Consider the following 21231-nt stretch of genomic DNA (forward strand, 5'->3'; position numbering starts at 1 on the left):
GGGACGGCTGCCTTGAATGGTGGTGGATATCCCACCCCTGAAAGTATTCAAAAGCAAGCTAGGTCACCATTGTCACAGATGCTGGAAGACATTTTTATTTATTCAATCAGCAAAGATTTATTCATTTATTGACCAAATATTTACTGACTTCCCTGTGAGGTGCCTTCCAGCCATATAATCACATTATGTTTCTTAATCAGTTAGAACTTGATATAAATCTGTGACGTAAGAGTCAAAGTTTTAAAGACCTATTTTGGCCGTGCTTTGTTAGTCTTGCCAGTGCCTACTGCTAAAGCAAAATTCCTCCACAAATGATGCTTTTGAATTAAAATTAAATCCAACTTTGGGGACCTGGTTAGTAATTTCTTTTCCAATTGACAATCTTCTTATGCAGAATAGCCCTTTGTGCTTCTACCTTGTACCTTTTCCATTTGAACTACTCACTTTGATTTGCAAATCCAAAGGGCTTAAAGGTCATGTAAGAGACTCTTTGCAAACATGATTCCTAGATTCAGTTTTATTGAATAGTAGTCTTGCTAGACACAATACTAGAAAAGGGTTTCATGGTCAAAAATACTAAGAAACACTATGTGTATACTAAAATACCTTCATAGAGAGTCACAGAGCTCATGAATAAAGGCTGTGAAAAATCCTGCAGGAAACAAAAGTGTTTACTATTGTTGGAGCCAGCACTTCCAGGACATATGTGCTACCCATTAACATCCCACGAAACACACTTTGGAAAATCTTGCCTTCTAAAAAGCATGAGGAAGAATCCTAGTAGATACAGGTCCATACAGCCAGAACTGTTTCAAAGAGGTTTGCCTATCTATGTTTACTAATATGTAAATAACACAAAATAATTTTTCAACATACAGAATTGCCTGTGTATGCCATGTACTGATGATCGGTTTTCGAGGAACTAGAATCAATTGCTCAGCTATTAGTCTTTATTGAATGTAGCTATTTTCTCGATTATTCATAAAATGCTTTTTTTCTCCTTTATTCATTAAATGCTTTTTTTCTCCTTTATTCATTAAGGGTAAGCCTCTTTAAGATTTAGTTTCTTCATTTGCCAACCCCAGTTCTAGATGATAGAAGAGAGAGAGCTATAGAAAAGACAGCCCACAAGGCACCCTGAAACCGAGAAAGCATGGCTCTAAGGAAGTCAAGAGAGAAGAGAGTTTTCAAGGAGTAGGTGAAAAGAAAGGAAGCAGTGGATATGAGGAGGATGAGGTTTGCAGGGGAAAATGACATTTGAATACTATGACTAGGAGGTAAATGTCATTCCAAAATAAACCAATTACTAGATGGACCAAAACCCAACGAAACTACTCAAGAGATTTCTTTCTTTCTCCCTTCCTCCCTTCCTTCTTTCTTTAGTATTCAAACATTAGTTAAGCATGTAGCAGTGTTCCAGGTGCTGTGGGAAGATACCTAAAGACAAGATGCACATTCATAGAAAGTCCACTAAGGAAACAGTACTAGAGAGGTAATGAGGTCATATATGTGAAATTGTAGAAAGCTACGTGAAATTGAGGTATTTTGTATGAAGACAATCAATTACCACATACCAAATACCTGGTTTAGACTGAGTACTTTGCATTCAGAGGTTATTAACAATAAAATGTCAAAGCAGCCTTTGAGAAATTTGAGGTTATAGTTTAATGCAAACAGCACAGGCAAATTCTTACTGCCTCTGTGATCTTGGGGCAAGTTACTTAATTTTTCTCAATTTTCACTTTTTCATCTGTAAAGCTGGGATAACCGGCACCCATTCTGTAGAGTGTTAGGAGGATGAAATTACACTTAATGCAGCTCATGTGATGTTCAGCATAGTGTAATTTGTGGTTAGTAACTTTGTTTTTACAGAGTTGGTATAAATCTCAATTCACGAACTCAGATATACAAGGAATATCTAAGTCGCTTACTGTCTTCAAATCAATTTTAAGAGGATTCTGAGTGCCTCCTGCCTGGCTGGTAGGACATTTAACCGTAGCTATTCCTAGAGCTCCCACCCTTACCCCGGGGTCGTGCAGAAGTTCCTGTGAGACTGTTTTGATCATCAGTTATCTGGTCGCCCTAGTTACTGCAGAAATACCCTTATCCCTGTCCAAACGCTCCTGCCAAGCACAGCAGCCAGGAGTGGCTTGTAACCTTTGAGACTGAGAACCTGTGTCAAGGATCCAGCTTCCCTCCGTGCCTCACCCTGACAAGCCTCCCTGAGCTCTGCCTTCCAGCAAAGCCCTTGCAACCCACAGATGTCTCTCTCCAGTCCCAGAGGTCTCCTCTCTCTGAGCCCTCATGACCCTTGCCTCTGTCCACCTGCCAGACACGTATGATTCCACTTTGGTATCATAGTACCAATATTGGTACCAATATATAGTACCAGTATTTTTTGGCCTTAAAAAATGGCTATTTCATTTAGTTCAAGCTAATAACTATTCAATGGATTTAGCTTTTTTTTTTCTTTCTTTTTTTTTTTTAAGTCTGGGTGGGCAACTGACTTCAGTCTATTTGTTGCTTTTCAAATAGCAAAAATCCCTGAGGCAGGTAAACAGACTACTTTTTTTGAGGCAAGGGAAAATAGAAATAAAAAATATACATTGAAGTATTTTGACACACTTATATGGTAATAACAACAATGTTAATGCTAATAAAACTCATTATTTTTATTATAATATTCCTCATACCATCCCCCTTTCTCCATCTGTATTGTCAGTGCATGATTCATGGGGCCTTAGATTATTCAGGCTGTGTTGATTGTCTAGCTTTATCTCTCCCTCCTGCATACCATTCACACTTCAGCCATGCCACCCTACCAGCAGCAACCTGTCTTCTCACCATTGTACCAACTCTTCTGTCTTCCTGGAAAGCACCTTTCCCACCTCAACCTTGTCGTGCCAGTAAATTTCTACTCCTCCTTAAAGACTTCGCTGAGACATGGTCTTCTCTCAGAGAGAAGATGTCTTCTCTGCGTTCCTATCCCCAAATTTAAAACATCATCCTCTATATTTTCATAGTACCTTATACTTAAGGCACTTAGACGTAAGGTGATCGAATAATTCATCATTTAAACTGGGACCCAGTTTAAGAGTGAAAGAGGATGCTGCTACTAATTATACCAGAACAACAGACATAAACCAGGACTGCCTGAGGCAAACCAGGATGTACTGTAACCCTACTTATCTTTACATTGCTGTAATGATTGTTTACATATCTATCATTCCCCTCCCACAAACACACACACACACACACACACACACACACACACACACACACACACACACACACACACACAGAGGCAGTGAATCCCTGGAAGGTGTAGGCCTTAGCATCTAATATGGCTGCTGACATAGTAATTGATTAAATCTTGGGAATTTTATTGGAGCAGAACATTCTAGACTAATGAAGTGGTTGAGACAAACAAAAGGCGATAGGAGGGAACATGTGCAAGGAAAGCAAGTACACCAGTTTGGGAGGAGCAGATGACTGCGGATTGAAACATAATTTGGGAAAAGATTGTGGAAACTCTTGATTTTCAGGTTCAGGAATTTCTAACAAAGTGTGGGAGCAGGGGAAGGTTTAAACATGGGGCGATGACATGAAGGATAACTGATAGTTGAATGTAAGCTGAATTAGAGGGAGGGAAATGCAGAGAGGACTGAGGAGACTATTTGGATAAAAAAGATGAAATTATGAATGCCTGGACTAGGACTCTTTGTCATTTAACCTTTTGTGCTTGATGAAAACTTAGGACCCTTTAGATTGCAAGTGACAGAAACCCAAATTAACCTGGTTTAACCAAAAAGGGAAAGTTATCAGCTCAGCTAACATAAGTATACAGGCATTACTGGATCCAGGTTCTCACACAGTGTCATCCCATCAGGACTATACTCTCCATCTCTTGGTTCTACTTACTTTATCTACTTCCTTCTCAATGGAGTTCTCCCCAGAATGGACATCAGTAGCTTCCAGCCTACTTTCTACCAGCTTAGCAACCCAGTACAAAGAGAACATCACTTTACCAATAGTTCCAGCAAAAATCCTGAGGAAGGCTGTCTAGATCATGAAAATCAAATCATAGAAATAAAATTATCAAGAAGAACCATAGAAGCGATGAGCTTCCAAATGAGCAAGAAAAGGAAATGTACTCGTTCCAAAATGATCTAGGTTGTATTTTTTCAATATATTTAAAATATAAGAAACTTTATGAGAGTATCTTTAATTCAATCAATATTTTTACATATTATGATACTGGACATATCATGCTAATTATCTAGACAAAATAGAAATTATTTCACCTTTTCAGTCCTACCTGTAGATGCAACAGTATAGGAACTGATCTTTGAAGAAGTCATAATGGAGCCAGAGGAGGACAGAAAAGAGTGATTAAAATGGCTCTGTCTTTGTGAGAATTCCTATTTGGTTTTGTTGAGAAACCAGCTGATAAACCTCTTCATTCTGAAATGGCAGGGTCTATGGGTTTGAGAAACACATAAATTTATTTGTAGAATTGATAGCATAATACTTTAGAACACTATAAATGTGAATTTCCTATGAAATTTATGTTCTGAATAAAGGGTATAATAATGTTCAGAACACAAATCCCAGAGATACAAAGATTCATCTAGTTTTAAGATTTTCAATAACAAGAGGGTGCATATAGAATAACTCTATTTGGTGTTCAAGTTATACATACATATACTTACATATACATATATGTATACATATAAAAATATATATATGTGTATATTTGTATATAATATGAATGAAATACTGCACCAAATATAGTAGCTATCATTGATTGGTAGGATTTGGTACAACTTTAGTTTTCTTAGTTTCTTAGTCTGAATTTTTTACAGTTTCTAGAATGAATGCATGTTACTTTTAAATGAGAAAAGAAATCAAAAAAGTAAGAATTCTGAACTAAAGGGAAACTAGCACTGCCCTTTGAAGTGATGTCATGTTGTACTTCTCACAACTTTTTCCCCCACAAATATCCAGGATTATCTCAGAAATTATATTGAGTTTGATGAACCATTGACCTGAAAGACTGTGGCGTTTCTCTTATTATGTAAATATTAATCAAATACATTTTTATGATATTATGCTAGAGTAAGTGATGAGAATGTAATCATATTCATTGATACCTACCTTACTAAACCATTTTTATTCCTTTTAAGAACGCACCTTTCAAGAACAAGGTTCTGATATAGAAAGTAATGTGGACCAAGAATCCAACTTGATCGAAGCTATCTTTAAAGTATTGTACCACTGCAATTTTTCTCCACAAACATTTGGAAATATTTTTGTGAGCTACATGGAAGAAGAACATTTATGGGACTTTTTATATAACATTCCAGGTATGAGAAATTTTCTATTTGTAAAAGAAGTGTTTTATAGATACTTAAATATATCTTTAAAGATGTTTTAAAAATTTTATTGGGGCTTCCCTGGTGGCGCAGTGGTTGAGAGTCCGCCTGCCGATGCAGGGGACGCGGGTTCGTGCCCCGGTCTGGGAGGATCCCGCGTGCCGCGGAGCGGCTGGGCCCGTGAGCCGTGGCCGCTGGGCCTGCGCGTCCGGAGCCTGTCCTCCGCAACGGGAGAGGCCACAACAGTGAGAGGCCCGCGTAACCCAAAAAAAAAAAAAAAAAAAAAAAAAAAAAAAATTTTATTGATGTCAGTTTTGCTGAATCTGTTATTTGTAAAGGATTATCTTACATTTTTTCAGTATAAAGTCTTCTTTTGGGAATCATTAACCATTAGTTCCTGTCAAAATTTAACATACTTGGGACAAGGGTGAGGGGAAAGTTGAGGGGGGAAATTATGTAATGCAGATTTTTTTTATTATTAGGTAGTGTTCTCTCATAAAAATTTAATATTTACCACAGATTATGTTTTGCTATTGAGCATATAAGAAATTAGTAAGATGTGAAAAATACTTTGTGATTCTTGGGTGCTTTTATTAATAAACAAACTGATGGACAAAACTGCTGGCCAATTTTCTTCAAATGTAAAAGACATTTATTATTATGGTCATATAGTGCATCTCTCTCTACAAGGCAATTATGTCCTATCATTGTTCTGGGGACAGTATGTGTTTTCCCCAGCTGTATTGTTCTTTTGCCCGCAGCTGGAGTGGATATTAAAGACAGAACGGGTTGCATATCCGAGTAGGAAGTGTTCATGGGTTATCCCACCTTCAGGACCAGGTGTAAACATTCTCACATTGTTTTGGTTTTTTTTTTAATTTTTTTAAAAATTTATTTAATTAATTAATTTACTTTTGGCTGTCTTGGGTCTACGTTGCTGCACGCGGGCTTTCTCTAGTTGCTGCGAGCGGGGGCTCCTCTCCGTTGCGGTGCGCGGGCTACTCATTGCAGTGGCTTCTCTTGTTGCGGAGCACCGGCTCTAGGCGCGTGGGCTTCAGTAGTTGCGGCACGCGGGCTCAGTAGTTGTGGCTCACGGGCTCTAGAGCACAGGCTCAGTAGTTGTGGCACACGAGCTTAGTTGCTCTGCGGCATGTGGGATCTTCCCGGACCAGGGATCGAACCCGTGTCCCGTGCATTGGCAGGCGGATTCTCAACCACTGTGCCACCGGGGAAGCCCTCTCACATTGTTTTATCCTTAATATTCTGCCTTTAAATCTCTATACGTAATGTCTTGGGGAAATGAAGGATGAGGACTTAGTGGTTATTCTGTTAGTCCATTAACTATTTAAATCATTTACATTTGGCTTTCAACCTATATGCTTTCTTATACACTTTTTTGGGACAGACCAACCTTTCCTTAAAATATTTACTAGAATCCATATAAAAAATCTAACTGGCTCATATCATTGTTTCCTTCTTCCTGTACTTTTTAACTGTCCTCCAGACATGAATACCTTTTAAACTATTTTTAAGTCATTATGTTACATCTTCTCTTGGTCATTATCCCTGCAAAGTAGCAATAGATAACTTTATGTAATGATTTCAAAACCCTGAATCTATCACTTAAAGACTCTGTAATAATTATCTCCTTTTAAAGTCTTATTTTCTAGTTTTCATGTATTCTCTCACTGTTTCTTTTTAACTCCCAAAATGGTCAGTCTTCTAAGTTTAAAAGACTGCATTATTTCTGATGAAGACTTTATTGAACTGAAAGAAAAACAGCCTTGAAAGCCCCTTCCACCCCCTGCTGGTTTTAGTTGTTTCTGGTCAGGGTAAGAGCTGAATTCTCTCACAAGATATAAAGAATTGGTGACCCACATGCTTCAACCATTATTTATCTTTCAGTTCTTAAGTTCTTGAACCATCTGTCACTCAGCACAAAACTGTACTGAAAATGACTTAGAAGAGATCAATGGGTTTCAGGTGGTGGCCTGAGAAAGCAAAACTGCTACTTGCTTCTAATCAGTCTTCTCTCCCATCTACACATTGAGCAAACCCACCTCCCCATGGTCAGACAAGTCTCCTGGAACAGGAACAAGTAGTACACATATTCATATGTTCGAGGCGCTCAAAGGGGCAGAACTTCAAACTGGTGAAACATCCCTGGCCTTTGTACAAGTTGTTTCTCCATCAACATTATATATTCTCTGGAACCTAAGACCTTGCAGTGGTTGTGAGGGACAGTGCCTTTGTGTTTTCTCCCCTATTTAAGTCTTTGCAAAAGTTTCCCTTTTCTTCTGTTACCAATCACAGGTATCTTAAAAATGCTATTAAGATAATAAAATATACTAATTCATAACAAAATTAAGCCCTTTATGGTGGTTTCTGTTTGACTTGAAAATATGACAGGTTTAAAGGAAATACAGCTGAGACACATCATAATCCCACAATATTTGCATTTTACCACTAACAGATCTGTGTGTCAGTAAATATAATTACCCAGATCGACTGGAGTACATTATTTAAAAACTGGTGTATTTTCTTCCTCCTGAAACACCTTTCTTCTTCCTGTCTATGGTTTCTGTATAGTTTATCCATAATATATCGCAGTCTTATGATTTTAGGGTATAAAGGTGAGGATGAAGTAGACAGTATCCTCATCTTATTGCTAAGTAAACCAGGGTCAGAAATGTTAAGAGACTTGCCTAAGATTATCCACTGATTAAATTGCAGATTCAGAACAAAAAAACCGAATTTCTGATCACAGGCCATGTTATTTCTCTTTATTTTTTTCTATTAGACTAAACTTTTTGAAACATTTGCTTTGTGAACATTTGAATTCCGTAATGAAACACGTAATTTGATTTAATAATTAGAAATCCAACACATAACTCCTTAGAATGAACATAAGCTAGGGGGGAAAACAAGAGTGGAAATATCCATTTAAAAAAGATTACAAAAGATAGAAATACAAAAAACAATTAAATTGGGGACCTCATGTGGGCATTTCAAAGGCCAATACACTATAAGTAATAGATTTGGTAGCAATCATTTCAGGCCTGTACTCTCAGAGTAGGTCAGCAATCTTTAGTTGGGCAAATGAAACTATCAAAGCGTAAGTTACTTTGACTGTACTTCAGTCACACTATTCCTTAACTCCCTTTTTCTTTTAAAACAAATAAATGTCTTTAACACATACTGTGAGTTAAACTTTATAAGAAACTACTAAACTGTTTTTCAAAGTAATCCTGTCTTTTTACATTCCCACCAGTAATGTAAGAGAGTTTGGGTTGCTCTGTACCTCATCAACACTTGGAATTGTCTTTTTGCTTTTATTCAGTCTAAGGAGTATGTGCTATTATCTCACTGTGACTTTAATTTACAATTCTTTGGTGATTAATGACATCAAACACCTCTTCGTGTTCTTAACAGTCATTTGAAAAAAATTCTTTTGTAAAATATCTGTTCAAAACTTTTCTTCATTTATCAATTGGATTATTTGTCCTACTGAGTTGTAAAGAGTCCTTTATATATTCTTGATACAAGTTATTTGTCAAGATAATGTATTAAAAATTTTTTCTCCACAGTCTGTTGCTTACTTTTTCATTCCCTTAACAAGGTCTTTTGATAGGGAGAAGCTTGCAATTTTGATGAGTCCAACTTAACAGTTTTCTTTATAGTAGTGCTTTTTTATGTCCTAAGAACTATTTGCTTATCTAAAGAGTGCCAAGATTTCTCCTATGTTTTCTTCTGGGAATTTTATAGTTCTAGTTTTTAATATTTAATTCTATGATTAATTTCAAGTTGTTGCTTTTTTGTGTGGTGTAAGTGTTGAAATTCATATTTTTTCATACAAACATGCAATTTTTCCCAGCATCCTTTTTAGAAATCACTGTTCTTTCCCAGTTGAATTACTTCAGTGTTTTTGTCAGAAATCAAATGAACAATTGACATGAACAATCAAATGAACAAATGCATATCTAATTGTGGATCCTCTATTCTAACACTTGGAACTACATGACTATATTATTTGCTTTCTGCTTGTCCCACCTTTATTCCTTTTAACGTTTATTTTGGTCTTCTTTAGATTAACTGAGTATTTTTCAGTATTACATTTTATCTTTGCTAATGGCCTATTAGATATAACTCTATTTATTTTAGTAGTTGTTCCAAGGTTTACATCTTATGATGAGTATCTTTAACTCATCACAGTTTACTTTTTTACTATTATACCACTTTTACATCTAATCTAAGAACCTTACACAAGTATATTTCTATTTACTCTCTCCTGTTCTTTATGCTAGTGTTGTCGTGTAATTTCTACTAATGTTATAAACCCCACAATCTATTGGGTTTTTTTTGTTTTGTTTTAGTCAGTTACAGTTTAAAGAAGCTAAAAATGAGAAGAAAGTCTTTCATATTTGTCCATCTATCTACTATTTCTGGTACTCTTCTTTTACTTGTATAGATCTAGGTTTCTGACGGATATCATTTTCTTTCTACCTGAAGTATCAATACTTCCTTTAACATTTCATGTACTACAAATTTTCTGCCATCAATGTATTTTATTTGCATGAAAAAAGGGCTTTGTCTTCATATCTGATATATTCTTCATCAGACATAGAATTTTGGGTTCAGAGATTTTTTTTGTTGTCTTTCGTTTTCCTTTTTCACTCAGCACTTTGAAGACATTATTCTATTTTGTGGCTTGCATTGTTTCTGATGATAAATCAGTATAGGTTTTAAAGTGTATGTTTCCTTTTATATAATGTGTCTTCTTTTTGTTGTTCATTTTAAGATTTTTCTCTTTATCACTACTTTGCAGCAATTTTATTATGATGTGCTTTGTTTTGGTTTCCTTTGTATTTATTCTTCTTGGGGTTTGTTGAGCTTTTGTATCTGATGATGTTTAGTTTTTTATCATATCTGTAAATTTTTCAGCCATTCTCTCTTGGGATATTTTATCTTTTGTCCCTGCTACCACCACTTTTTTTCTGGGATTCTTATTATTAGACCTCTTGGTATTATCCCACATATCACTGAAGCTGTATTCTTTGATTTTGTTCTTGTTTGGTTTTTATTTTTTTGACTTCTTTCTCTCTGTGGTTTGGTTTGGACACTTTATATTGTACCTTCAAATTCAAGGATCTTTTCTTCTGCAGTGTATAACTGCTATTAAGACTATCCAGTGAATTTTTTTATTCCAGATATTTTTAATTTCTAGCAATTCCATTTAGTTCCTTTTTATATTTTGTATATCTCTCCTCATTTTAAAATCCTTGCACATATGTATGAAGTCTGTTTTAATTTAAACCCTTGTTTGCTCATTCCATCATTTCTATCATTTTTTTTTTCATTTCTATCATTTTTGAGTGTATTTCTATTGGGTGATTTTTCTCCTGATTATGGATCACAGCTTTTTTCTTTTTGTTGTTTTTATGTTATGGAAAAAAATGCCAGATGTTATGAATGTTACATTGTTAAGTGTCTAGATTTTATTTTTGTCCTTTACAGATTTTGTTCTCACTAACAGTTGTGTACTTACAGATTTTCTAATGTTGAAACGGCCTTGCATATCTTGGATAAATCCCACTTGGTCATGGTGTATAATTCTTTTTATGCATCATTAAGTTCAATTGGCTAATATTTTGTTTAGGATTTTTATATCTATGTTCATGAGATATATTGATCTGTAGCTTTCTTTTTTGGTAATGTCTTTGTCTCATTGGTATTCAGGTAATGCTGGCTTCAAAATGAGTTAGGAAGTAGTCCCTCTGTTTCTATGTTCTGAAAGAGATTGAAAGGAATTGGTATAATTTCTTTTTTTAAATGTTTGGTAAAATTTCACCAGTGAACCCACCTGGGCCTGGTGCTTTCTGTTTTGGAAGATTATTAGTTATTGATTAAACTTCTTTTATGGATATAGGCCTATTCAGATTATATATTTCTTTTTTTGTGTGAATTTTGGCAGATTGTGTCTTTCAGGGAATTAGTTCATTTCATTTAGATTATCAAATTTTGGGAGCATAGAGTAGTTCATAGTATTCCTTTACTATCCTTTTAATGTCCATGGGATCTGTAGTGATGTTCCTTCTTTTATTTCTGATATTAATAGTTTGCATGCTCTCTCTTTATTTTAGTTAGCCTGACTAGAGGCTTATTGATTTTATTGATCTTTTCAAAGAACCAGCTTTTAGTTTTGATTTTCTCTATTGATTTCCTGTTTTCAGGTTCATGATTTCTGCTCTAATTCTTATTATTTCTTTTCTTCTGCTTAGCTTGGGTTTCATTTGCTCTTCTTTTTCTAGTTTCCTAAGGGGAAAACTTTGATTCTTGATTTTAGATCTTTCTTCTTTTCTAGTATATGCATTCTGTGCTCTAAATTTCCCTCTAAGCATTTTTGCTACATCTGACAAATTTTACGTTGTGTTTTTATCTTCATTTTGTTCAAAGTATTTTACAGTTTCTCTTGAGGTTTCTACTTTTACCCGTGTATTATCTAAAAGTATGTTGTTCAATATCCACCTGTTTCAGAATTTTCCAGTTACCTTTTTGTTATTGATTTGTAGTGTAATTCCATTGTGGTCTGAGAGCAAACATGGTATACTCTATATTTTTAAAAAATTTGTTAAGGTATGTTTTATGGCCCAGAATGTGGTCTATGTTAGTGAATGTTCTATACAAGCTTGAGAAGACTGTGTATTCTGCTGTTGTTGGATGTAGTCCATAGATGTCAATTATACCCAACTGATTGATGGTGGTATTGAGTTCAGTTATGTCCATAATGATTTTCTACTTTCTGGATCTGTACATCTCTGATAGAGGGTGCTAAAGTCTCCAACAATGATAGCAGGTTCATCTAGTTTTCCTTGTAATTCTATCAATTTTTGCTTCACATAGTTTGACACTCTGTTGTCAGGTGCATACACATTAAGGATTGGTATGACTTCTTGGAGAACTGACACCTTTATCATTATGTAATGCCCTCCCTTATCTCTAATAACTTTCCTTATTTTGAAGTCTGCTTTGCCCGAAATTAATGTAACTATTCTTGCTTTCTTTTGGTTAGTGTTAGCACGGTACATGTTTCTCCATCTATTTGCTTTTAATCTATATGTGTCTTCATATCTAAAGTTGACTTCTTACAGACAACATATAGTTGGGTCTTGGTTTTTGGTCCCCACTGATCAATCTCTGTCTTTTAATTGGTGCTTTTAGACCATTGATGTTCAAAGTGATTATTCATATAGTTGGATTAATAGCTACCATATTTGTTACTGTTTTCTATTTGTTGCCCTTGTTCTTTGTTCTTGTTTTTATCTTTCACTGTTTTGTTCTGCCTTTGTTGGTTTTAACTGAACATTTTATATGATTCTATTTTCTCACTTTTTTTAGCATATCAGTTATACTTCTTTTTTAACTTTTTTAATGGTTGCCCTAGAGTTTGCAGTATATATAGAAAGACAGAGTTTGCAACTAAGTCCACTTTCAGATAACACTATACCATTTCACAGATTGTGTGAGTACATTATACTAATGAAATAATCCTAATTTCTCCCTCCCATCCGTGTATCATTTCTGTCATTCATTTCACTATACATAAGCATATATAAGAATGCTATATACATAAGCACACATAATTAAACACATTGCTGGTATTATTATTTTGAACAAACTGTTTTCTGTTAGATTAGTTATGAATAAGAAAAATAAAAGGTTTTATTTTACCTTCACTTATTCCTCTTCAGTGTTCTTCCTTACTTTATGTAGATTTCAGTTTCTGACCTATATTGTTTTCCTGCTACCTAAAGAATTTCTTTTAAAATTTCTTGCAAGTCAGGTTGACCAGCAACAAATTTCTTCAGTTTTTGTTTGTCTTGAGTAAGTCATTATTTCTCTTTCACTTTTGAAGGATAGTCTTGCAGGGTGCAGAATTCTAGGTTGATTTTTTTTTTTCTCTCAACACTTTAAATATTTCATTCTACTGTCTTCTTGCTTGTATGGTTTCTAAGAAGTTAAATGTAATTCTTATCTTTCTTCCTCTATAGGTAAGGTGTTTCTGTGTTCTGGCTTCTTTCAGGACTTTCTCTTTGATTTTCTGTAATTTGAAAATGATATGCCTAGGTATAGTTTTTTTTGGTTGTTGTTGTTCATTCTTTGTTTGTTTGTTTGTTTGTTTTTTAGCATTTATTCTGCTTGGTGTTCTCTGAACTTCCTGGATCTGTAGTTCGGTGTTTGACATTAATTTAGGGAAAATGCTCAGTTATTATTGTTTCAATATTTCTTCTGTCCCTTCTGTCTTCTCCTTGTATTCCCTTTACAAGTACGTTACACCTTTATAGTTGTCCCATACTCCTTGGATATTCTCTTCTGGTTGTGGGGTTTGTTTTTTTTTCAGTCTTTGTTCTCTTTGCTTTTCAGTTTTAGAAGTTCCTACTGAGACATCCTCAAGCTCAGAGATTCTTTCCTCAGCCATTCCCCTTCTACTAATAAGCCCAGAAAAGGCATTCTTCATTTGTTACAGTGTTTTTGATTGCTAGTGTTTCTTTCTGTTTCTTTCTCAGTATCCATCTCTCTACTTACATTGCCCATTTGTTCTTGCATGCTATCTACTTTATTCATTAGAGTCCTTTACATATTAATCACAGCTGTTTTAAACTCCCAGTCTGACAATTCTAATGTCTTTGCCATGTCTGTTTCTGATGCTTGCTCTGTTTTTTCAAATTGTATTTTTTGACTTTTAGTTTGTCTTGTAATTGTTTTCTTGAAAGCTGGACATGATGTTCTGAGTAAAAAGAATTGCTGTAAATAGGCCTTTACTAAGTGGTGGAGAGGTATAAAGGAGGGGACACATTTTATAGGTCTATGTTTAGATCTCAGTCTTTTAGTGAGCCTATGCCTCTGTGGTGTACTTAACAAGCATTTCAGTTTTTTTCTTACCCTTTCCTTAGGTCTGAGAGTATGGTTAGAGTGGGCTGGAGCTGAGTATTTCTCCTGTCCTAGGACATTTAGGCTCTGAGAATATGCCTAGTGAGTTAGGCTCTGTTTTAGTAGTGTCTCCTAAGGGCGGGCCTTAAGAAAAACAGGGTGTGCTGGAATATTTCCAGATGTTTCTTTTTCCCTCCTCTTGCTGGAAGCACTAGAGGATTTTTCTCTGATATCTACTGTGGAAACCTAGTCAAGTTCCTGGAGGTAAAACTCACAGAGTGTAACAGCTCCCCCATGAGAGGGTCTCCCTAGAGTTTTAACTCTCAGACTTGTCTACACTGAGCCTCCAGCAATTGATCAGTTACAGTGGAGATTTTCCTACATTGGTTCTGGTTCCCAGGATAGTTTCTGCTTGTGAGTCTCTACTCCAGTAAGCTGTGCCTTGCTGTATTTGCCTGTCTGTCTTTCCAGTCTGGGGGGCTGTGGTTTGCCTTGTGTCCTCACCTCTTTTACAGATCCAGGAAGAGTCGTTGATTTTTTTTATCTGTTCAGTTTTTTACTTGCTGTTAGAATAAAGTAGATACATCCAAGCTCATTGTATGCAGAGCCAGAAACCAGAATACCCTGCCACTTTCTTTTCTCTGTTCTCCATTTCTTCTTTCTTATCTCGACCATAGGCATCTGTGGGTATTGATTAATCTTCCCTATAGTAGTATCTAGTGCTCAAGATGTTTCAGAATCCTGCATCAAGAGAACACTGGGAACCGCAACACTGTACAATTGTAATTTTTCCAGAAAACTCTTATCTTAGGTAATAATAATAATAGCAAATACTTACATAAGTGTCTACTATATGGTAGTTACTTTACACAAATTAATTCATGTAATTTTAAAATAATTCTTTGAGATAAGTCTATTATTTTATCATTTTCAATTCCTTGATTTTATTTTTAAAAGGAATAAACATACCCTTTTAACAAAAGGAAATAGAGGAATTCTTGGCTTTCTAGAATTTTTAGATATCTGAGATGCATTTAATCCATGACTCCAAAGAGTTCAACCCAAATGAATGTTAATTACTGATACAGGAAGAAGGCTTCTTTATGTCCTTCAATGAATTAAAGTCTTGAAACATCATTAAAAAGACAGCTACACCGTCCACCATTCATATAAAGAGCAACAAGTTTACCTACCTGATGATTATGTCATGCTAAAAAATAAAACTCTCAACATTTGATATCACCAAGATCCTCTTCACCATGATGTTTGTTTTTTTTTAATTGAGGTATAGTTGATGTACAATATTATACAAGGTTCAGGTGTACAGCATAGTGATTCACAGTTTTTAAAGGTTATATTCCATTTATGGTTATTATAAAATATTGGCTATCTTCTCTGTGTTGTACAATATATCCTTGTACCTTATTTATCTTATACATAGTAGTTTGTACCTCTTTGGGCATCCTTGTCTTGTTCCTGATCTTAGAGAAAGTGCTTTCAGCTTTTCATCGTTGAGTATGATGTTAGCTGTAGGTTTTTCATACATGGTTTTTATTATGTTGAGGTATGTTCCCTCTATGCCTGCTTTCTGGAGAGTTTTTATCATAAATGGATGTTGACTTTTATCAAAAGCTTTTTCTGCATCTTTTAAGATGATCATATGGTTTTTATTCTTTGATTTATTAATGTGGTATATCACATTGATTGATTTGCAGATATTGAAAAATTCTTGCATCCCTGGGATAAATCCCACTTGATATGGTATATGATCCTTTTAATGTATTGTTGGATTCAGTTTGCTAACATTTTGTTCAGGGTTTTTTCATCTATGTCCATCAGTGATATTGGCCTGTAATTTTCTTTTTTTGTGATATCTTTGTCTAGTTTTGGTATCATGGTGATGCTGGCCTTGTAGAATGAGTTTGGAAGTTTTCTCTCCTCTAGAATTTTTTGGAATAGTTTGAGAAGGATAAATATCTGGTAGAATTCACCTGTGAAGCCATCTGTTCCTGGACTTTTGTTTGTTGGGAGTTTTTTTAAATTACTGATTCAATATCATTACTGGTAATTGGTCTGTTCATATTTTCTATTTCTTCCTGGTTCAGTCTTGGGATATTGTACATATCTAGTAATTTGTTCATTTCTTCTAGGTTGTCCATTTTATTGGCATATAGTTGTAGTCTCTTATGATCTTTTGTATTTCTGTGGTGTCAGACATAACTTCTTTTTCATTTCTGATTTTATTGATTTGGACCCTCTCTTGTTTTCTTGTTGAGTCTGGCTAAAGGGTTTGTCAATTTTGTTTATATTTTCAAAAAATCAGCTCTTAGTTTCAGCACTATGGTGGTTTTAACAATGGGTTGTCATTTGAGAAATATCACCTTGAAATTTGAGGGCAAAAAAAATCATATAGGTGCTCTTCTCTATTGATTCAAGTGATGGTCCCTGGACTTCCCAGTCATTTTTAAAAAACAAACAAAAACTTTTATTGCATTTATCACACAAGTAATACATAATCATTGCAGGTAATACTTATTATTGGAAAGAAGGGAAGGAAGAAAGGGAGAAAGAAAGGAGGGAGGGAGGGAGAAAAAGTAAAAGGAGAAGAAGGAAAGGAAGAGGACAATCACCTGAAATCTCATTAGTCATTGATAATCACTATTAACCTTTTAGAGTACATCTTTTAATTCTTTTATATATGTATGTAGATATGTTTTTGTTTTTTTGTTTTTTTGTATTTTTTTTGCAGTACGTGGGCCTCTCACTGTCGTGGCCTCTTCCGTTGCGGAGCACAGGCTCCGGACGCACAGACTCAGTGGCCACGGCTCACGGGCCCAGCCACTCCACGGCATGTGGGATCCTCCCGGACCGGTATCTCATACTCTTTTCTAACCTGCTCTTTTTTTTTAAGGGTGAGCTTTTTATTTTAATGTTTTTACTTTAGATTCATCCCACTTTTTTTGTTTTTTAATATCTTTTTTGGAGTATAATTGCATTACAATATTGTGTTAGTTTCTGCTGTACAACAAAGTGAATCAGCTATAAATATACATATATTGCCATATCCCCTCCCTCTTGAGCTGCCCTCCCACCCTCCCTATCCCACCCCTCCAGGTTGTCACAAAGCATCAAGCTGATCTCCCTGTGTTATGCAACAGCTTCCCACTAGCCATCCATTTTACATTTGGTAGTATATATATGTCAGTGCTACTCTCTTATTTCGTCCCAGCTTCCCCTTCCCCCTCCTGTGTCCTCAAGTACATTCTCTATGTGTGCATCTTTATTCCTGCCCTGCCACTAGGTTCATCAGTCCCTTTTTTTAAAAATTCCATATATGTATGTTAGCATATGGTATTTGATTTTCTCTTTCTGACTTAGTTCACTCTGTATGACAGACTCTAGGTCCATACACCTCATTACAAATAACTCAATTTTGTTCCTTTTTATGGCTGAGTAATATTCCATTGTATATATGTGCCACATCTTCTTTATCCATTCATTTGTTAATGGACATTTAGGTTGCTTCCATATCCTGGCTATTGTAAGTGGTGCTGCAGTGAACATTGGGGTACATGTATATATTTGAATTATGGCTTTCTCAGAGTATATGTCCAGTAGTAGGATTGCTGAGTTTTGTGGTAGTTCTATTTTTAGTTTTTTAAGGAACCTCCATACTGTTCTCCATAGTGGCTGTATCAATTTATATTCCCATCAACAGTGCAGGAGGGGTCCCTTTTCTCCACACCTTCTCCAGCATTTATTGTTTCTAGATTTGTTGATGATGGCCATTCTGACTGGTGTGAGGTGATATCTCATTGTTAACCTGCTTTTTTTTTTTTAACTAATCAGTAAATGGCTTTACTGTGAAGATGGATATACCTAAACTAATTAAACAAATCCCCAGTTATTGGACATTTGTATTTTTTCCCAATTTTTCTGTATATTATTTATATAATCATAATTAGTTTCTTAGGATAAAGTTCCAGAGAAGGAATAAATGTGTTAAAAGGTAAGTAAAGTGTTAAAGCTTTTACTATTATTGTCAAGTTGTCATCTAAGAAGGTCATACAATTTATATATCCACCAGTAGAGTCCCCAACGTACCAGCAAATGCTGGTATTCACTGTTATTTTAACTACCATTCCCTTTATTACCAAGCAGTAACTTTTTTTTCTCAAATGTCTATGGACTGTTTATCAATTACATGATTTCTAGGCTAAAAGCAGCCTTCTTTTCTTCTAGCTTTAAACTAGATTATTGAGAAGCTGAATTCCCAGCTGAACAGGGCACAGAATACTTCCAGATTCTGCTAACTGTAATATGCTGTCTGATTTTAAAGTCTCAACGTGCATGGAGTCTGAGGTAGAGGTCATCCGATGCCTGAGACTGGCACTGACTGACGCCGTCAAGGACATTGTGCAGCAGATAATATCTGTGCTGAGCTCTTGGAGAAACTGTGAAACAAGCCTAAACAAGCACAGTGTTCTTGAATGTCTGCGTGAGAGCATTCCAAGAGAATGGAATTATACTCCAAAAGAAACCAAAAGGAAAGAATCAAGCAAAGGTACATTTGTTTTTCTTTAAGAACACATCCCTGAAAAAGCACATTTTCTAGGTTATGAGAACAAGTAAAATTCTAAAAATTATAAAATGTGTAAACTGTATTAGTCTCCTTTCCACCATGTATATTTTGGGTTCCTAATTTTTGTTACTGTGAGCCATATGATCAAAAAAAAAAAAAAAACCTAGAGATGAAAATGACTCAAATGGTTATCTTCTTTATTTAACTACTAGTTCAAAATTTTTTGTGATATTTTGTGTTCATGTTAGTATTCACAGATTAGTCACATGAATTTGACTAATTTCCCTTAAATCTATTGAGTAATCTAAAATTCATCCTCTCAGGAAGATTGCTTTGATATTCAGTTTAATTATTCTTTTTTTGAAGTTTTTCTTCCACAACTACCAATTATTACTTTCTTTCCTCTTGTTAATACACCTACATATGTAGCTTTTAGGTCAAAAAGAGCACCCCATTTAGTAGCTACACATATTTTTCTGACAGGGTATTTTCCCCCCAATATCTATGGTTCTGGATTCAGTGCATTGTTCCTCTTCAGGGCAATGCATCTATCAAGTGTATTTAAGGATTATCAGTTACCTGTATTATTCATTTATTTTATTAATCAAGTACTTTCTTCTTAAATGGTTTCTTCCTACCTAGATGTTTCTACTTTTCAAGAATTTCACAAGATTCCTTTGAATGTATCTTATCTGTTTGTATTCATGAATCTTCTTTAGGATTTTTAAAATAAAACTTTTCCCTTTTATTTTCATCTTTAAAGATGAATTTTTTTCACTAACTGTAAGGAAACTTTCAACAGTAAAATATTCCAGCTGAACCTGCTAAAGTCAATTGAGGAAAGTAGCATTTCTTTCATTCTTCTCCATGGAGATCCTAAATAAGGTGGCTCTTATCCAGCAACCTTATATACAGACTCAAATCAATTATCCATCAGTGACCTTTCATAGTAATGCTTTAATTCTGTCCAAGCCCTATTAAACTGCCTTTGAATCTAGTAAAGCCATTTAATTGAAATTGGAAAATGTCAGATTTTCATTACTTAAGTTCTTCCTCACCTGAGTTGTTGCCACCTCTCCTTTCTAGCTTTGAGATATTCCATAGATTTTGAGCAATACAGGAAGCATGATCTATAGTTTATGTATCATGTCATATGAGTAGCACTGTTTTGCTTGCGGCTTTCAAGTTGGTCTATTCATGAACAATTTTTTTTTTTTTCCTACAAGCATTTTGGAACTCTTCCATAACGTTTCAAAGAGCCTCTGGTTCCAAAAAATGCTTACTTTGTAGATACTAGTTCTTGTGGTTTTCCTTACTAAATAATATTTTTTCATAAAATTATCACTAAGAGTAGAAGTACAACACTTAGACAGCCATGAAGGAGTGCCAGATCACATAAATATATAAAAGAAAGTGGTGGAGGAAAGTGACCTTATAAAGCATTTTGTGCATTCCAGGTGGATGTGACAATAGGAGAATACCATTGTTCTTCATTCCTATCTTTTAAACTGACAGTGCTCAACCTTTATTTTCACTACAGTGTATAAGGTAGATAATATGTACGTGTCAGACACTAAGTCACTTATTCATTCAATAGATACCTACTAAGTCAGTTACTACTACATACCAGGTACTGGGGTTGGTCCAGGAATAAACTGTAAATAAGATATCCCCTCTTGGTGCTTGAAGACTAGTATAAATGTTTACAAATGGGTGCAAACACCTCAGAGGTTGTACAGGGGTTGAGAAGAAAGAAAGCAAAACTACTGAAATTTCATATGGGGTGTCACTGGAACTCTCCCTTGTCTGTGAGTGAGCCAGTCGTGTGCTGGGGACAGTATTGTTGGGAAGGGCATGAACAGGGTAACCTTACTCCTCATTAGCTTTCAGCATTCAGTAATCAATTAAGGTTGTCCTTTGTATTTCAGAATTTAGTTTTAACAAAATTAATCCTCACAAAACACACAAGTGGCTTTAACATATTCCTGTAAATCAACAAATCAACTGCTGTTTAAAACTATTACTGGGAATCCAAGGGAGAGCAAACAATGACAAAGTAAAAAAGCTCACACTTGGGAATATTTCTAACATGAGCTGTTTCTCAGCCATATTATAAGGTAGAACATTGATAGTCTGATCAGATTTGGCCAAAAATAAAATAAAATAAAAAAATAAAAATGGGAAATGTGTGGGAAAACCATTTGAACCATGGCTTCCCATACATTGTTGTTAAACACGAATCCCTCCTAAATGAGTATTGTGCCTTGAGCTGGTTAGGGATATTTAGCTAGAGCTAGTTTGAAGTCATCTTGATTAGCCAGAGATTTCAAGACTAAGCATCCAAAA

The 21231-nt window shown here is 35.2% G+C and overlaps 1 protein-coding gene across 2 annotated transcripts in view; it reads left to right on the plus strand.

Annotated features, from left to right (window-relative positions):
- The window catches only part of KIAA0825 (KIAA0825 ortholog), a 416193-nt gene that overhangs the window by 181377 nt on the left and 213585 nt on the right, over positions 1 to 21231 (plus strand). For both annotated transcript variants that reach the window (XM_032625775.1, XM_032625773.1), the window contains 2 exons: positions 5187 to 5366; positions 18643 to 18867. In XM_032625775.1, the coding sequence (XP_032481666.1) occupies positions 5187 to 5366; positions 18643 to 18867 (405 nt within the window). The remainder of the gene's footprint in view (positions 1 to 5186; positions 5367 to 18642; positions 18868 to 21231) is intronic.

The sequence above is a fragment of the Phocoena sinus genome, chromosome 3, assembly GCF_008692025.1.
Source record: "Phocoena sinus isolate mPhoSin1 chromosome 3, mPhoSin1.pri, whole genome shotgun sequence".
Taxonomy (NCBI): Eukaryota; Metazoa; Chordata; class Mammalia; order Artiodactyla; family Phocoenidae; genus Phocoena; species Phocoena sinus.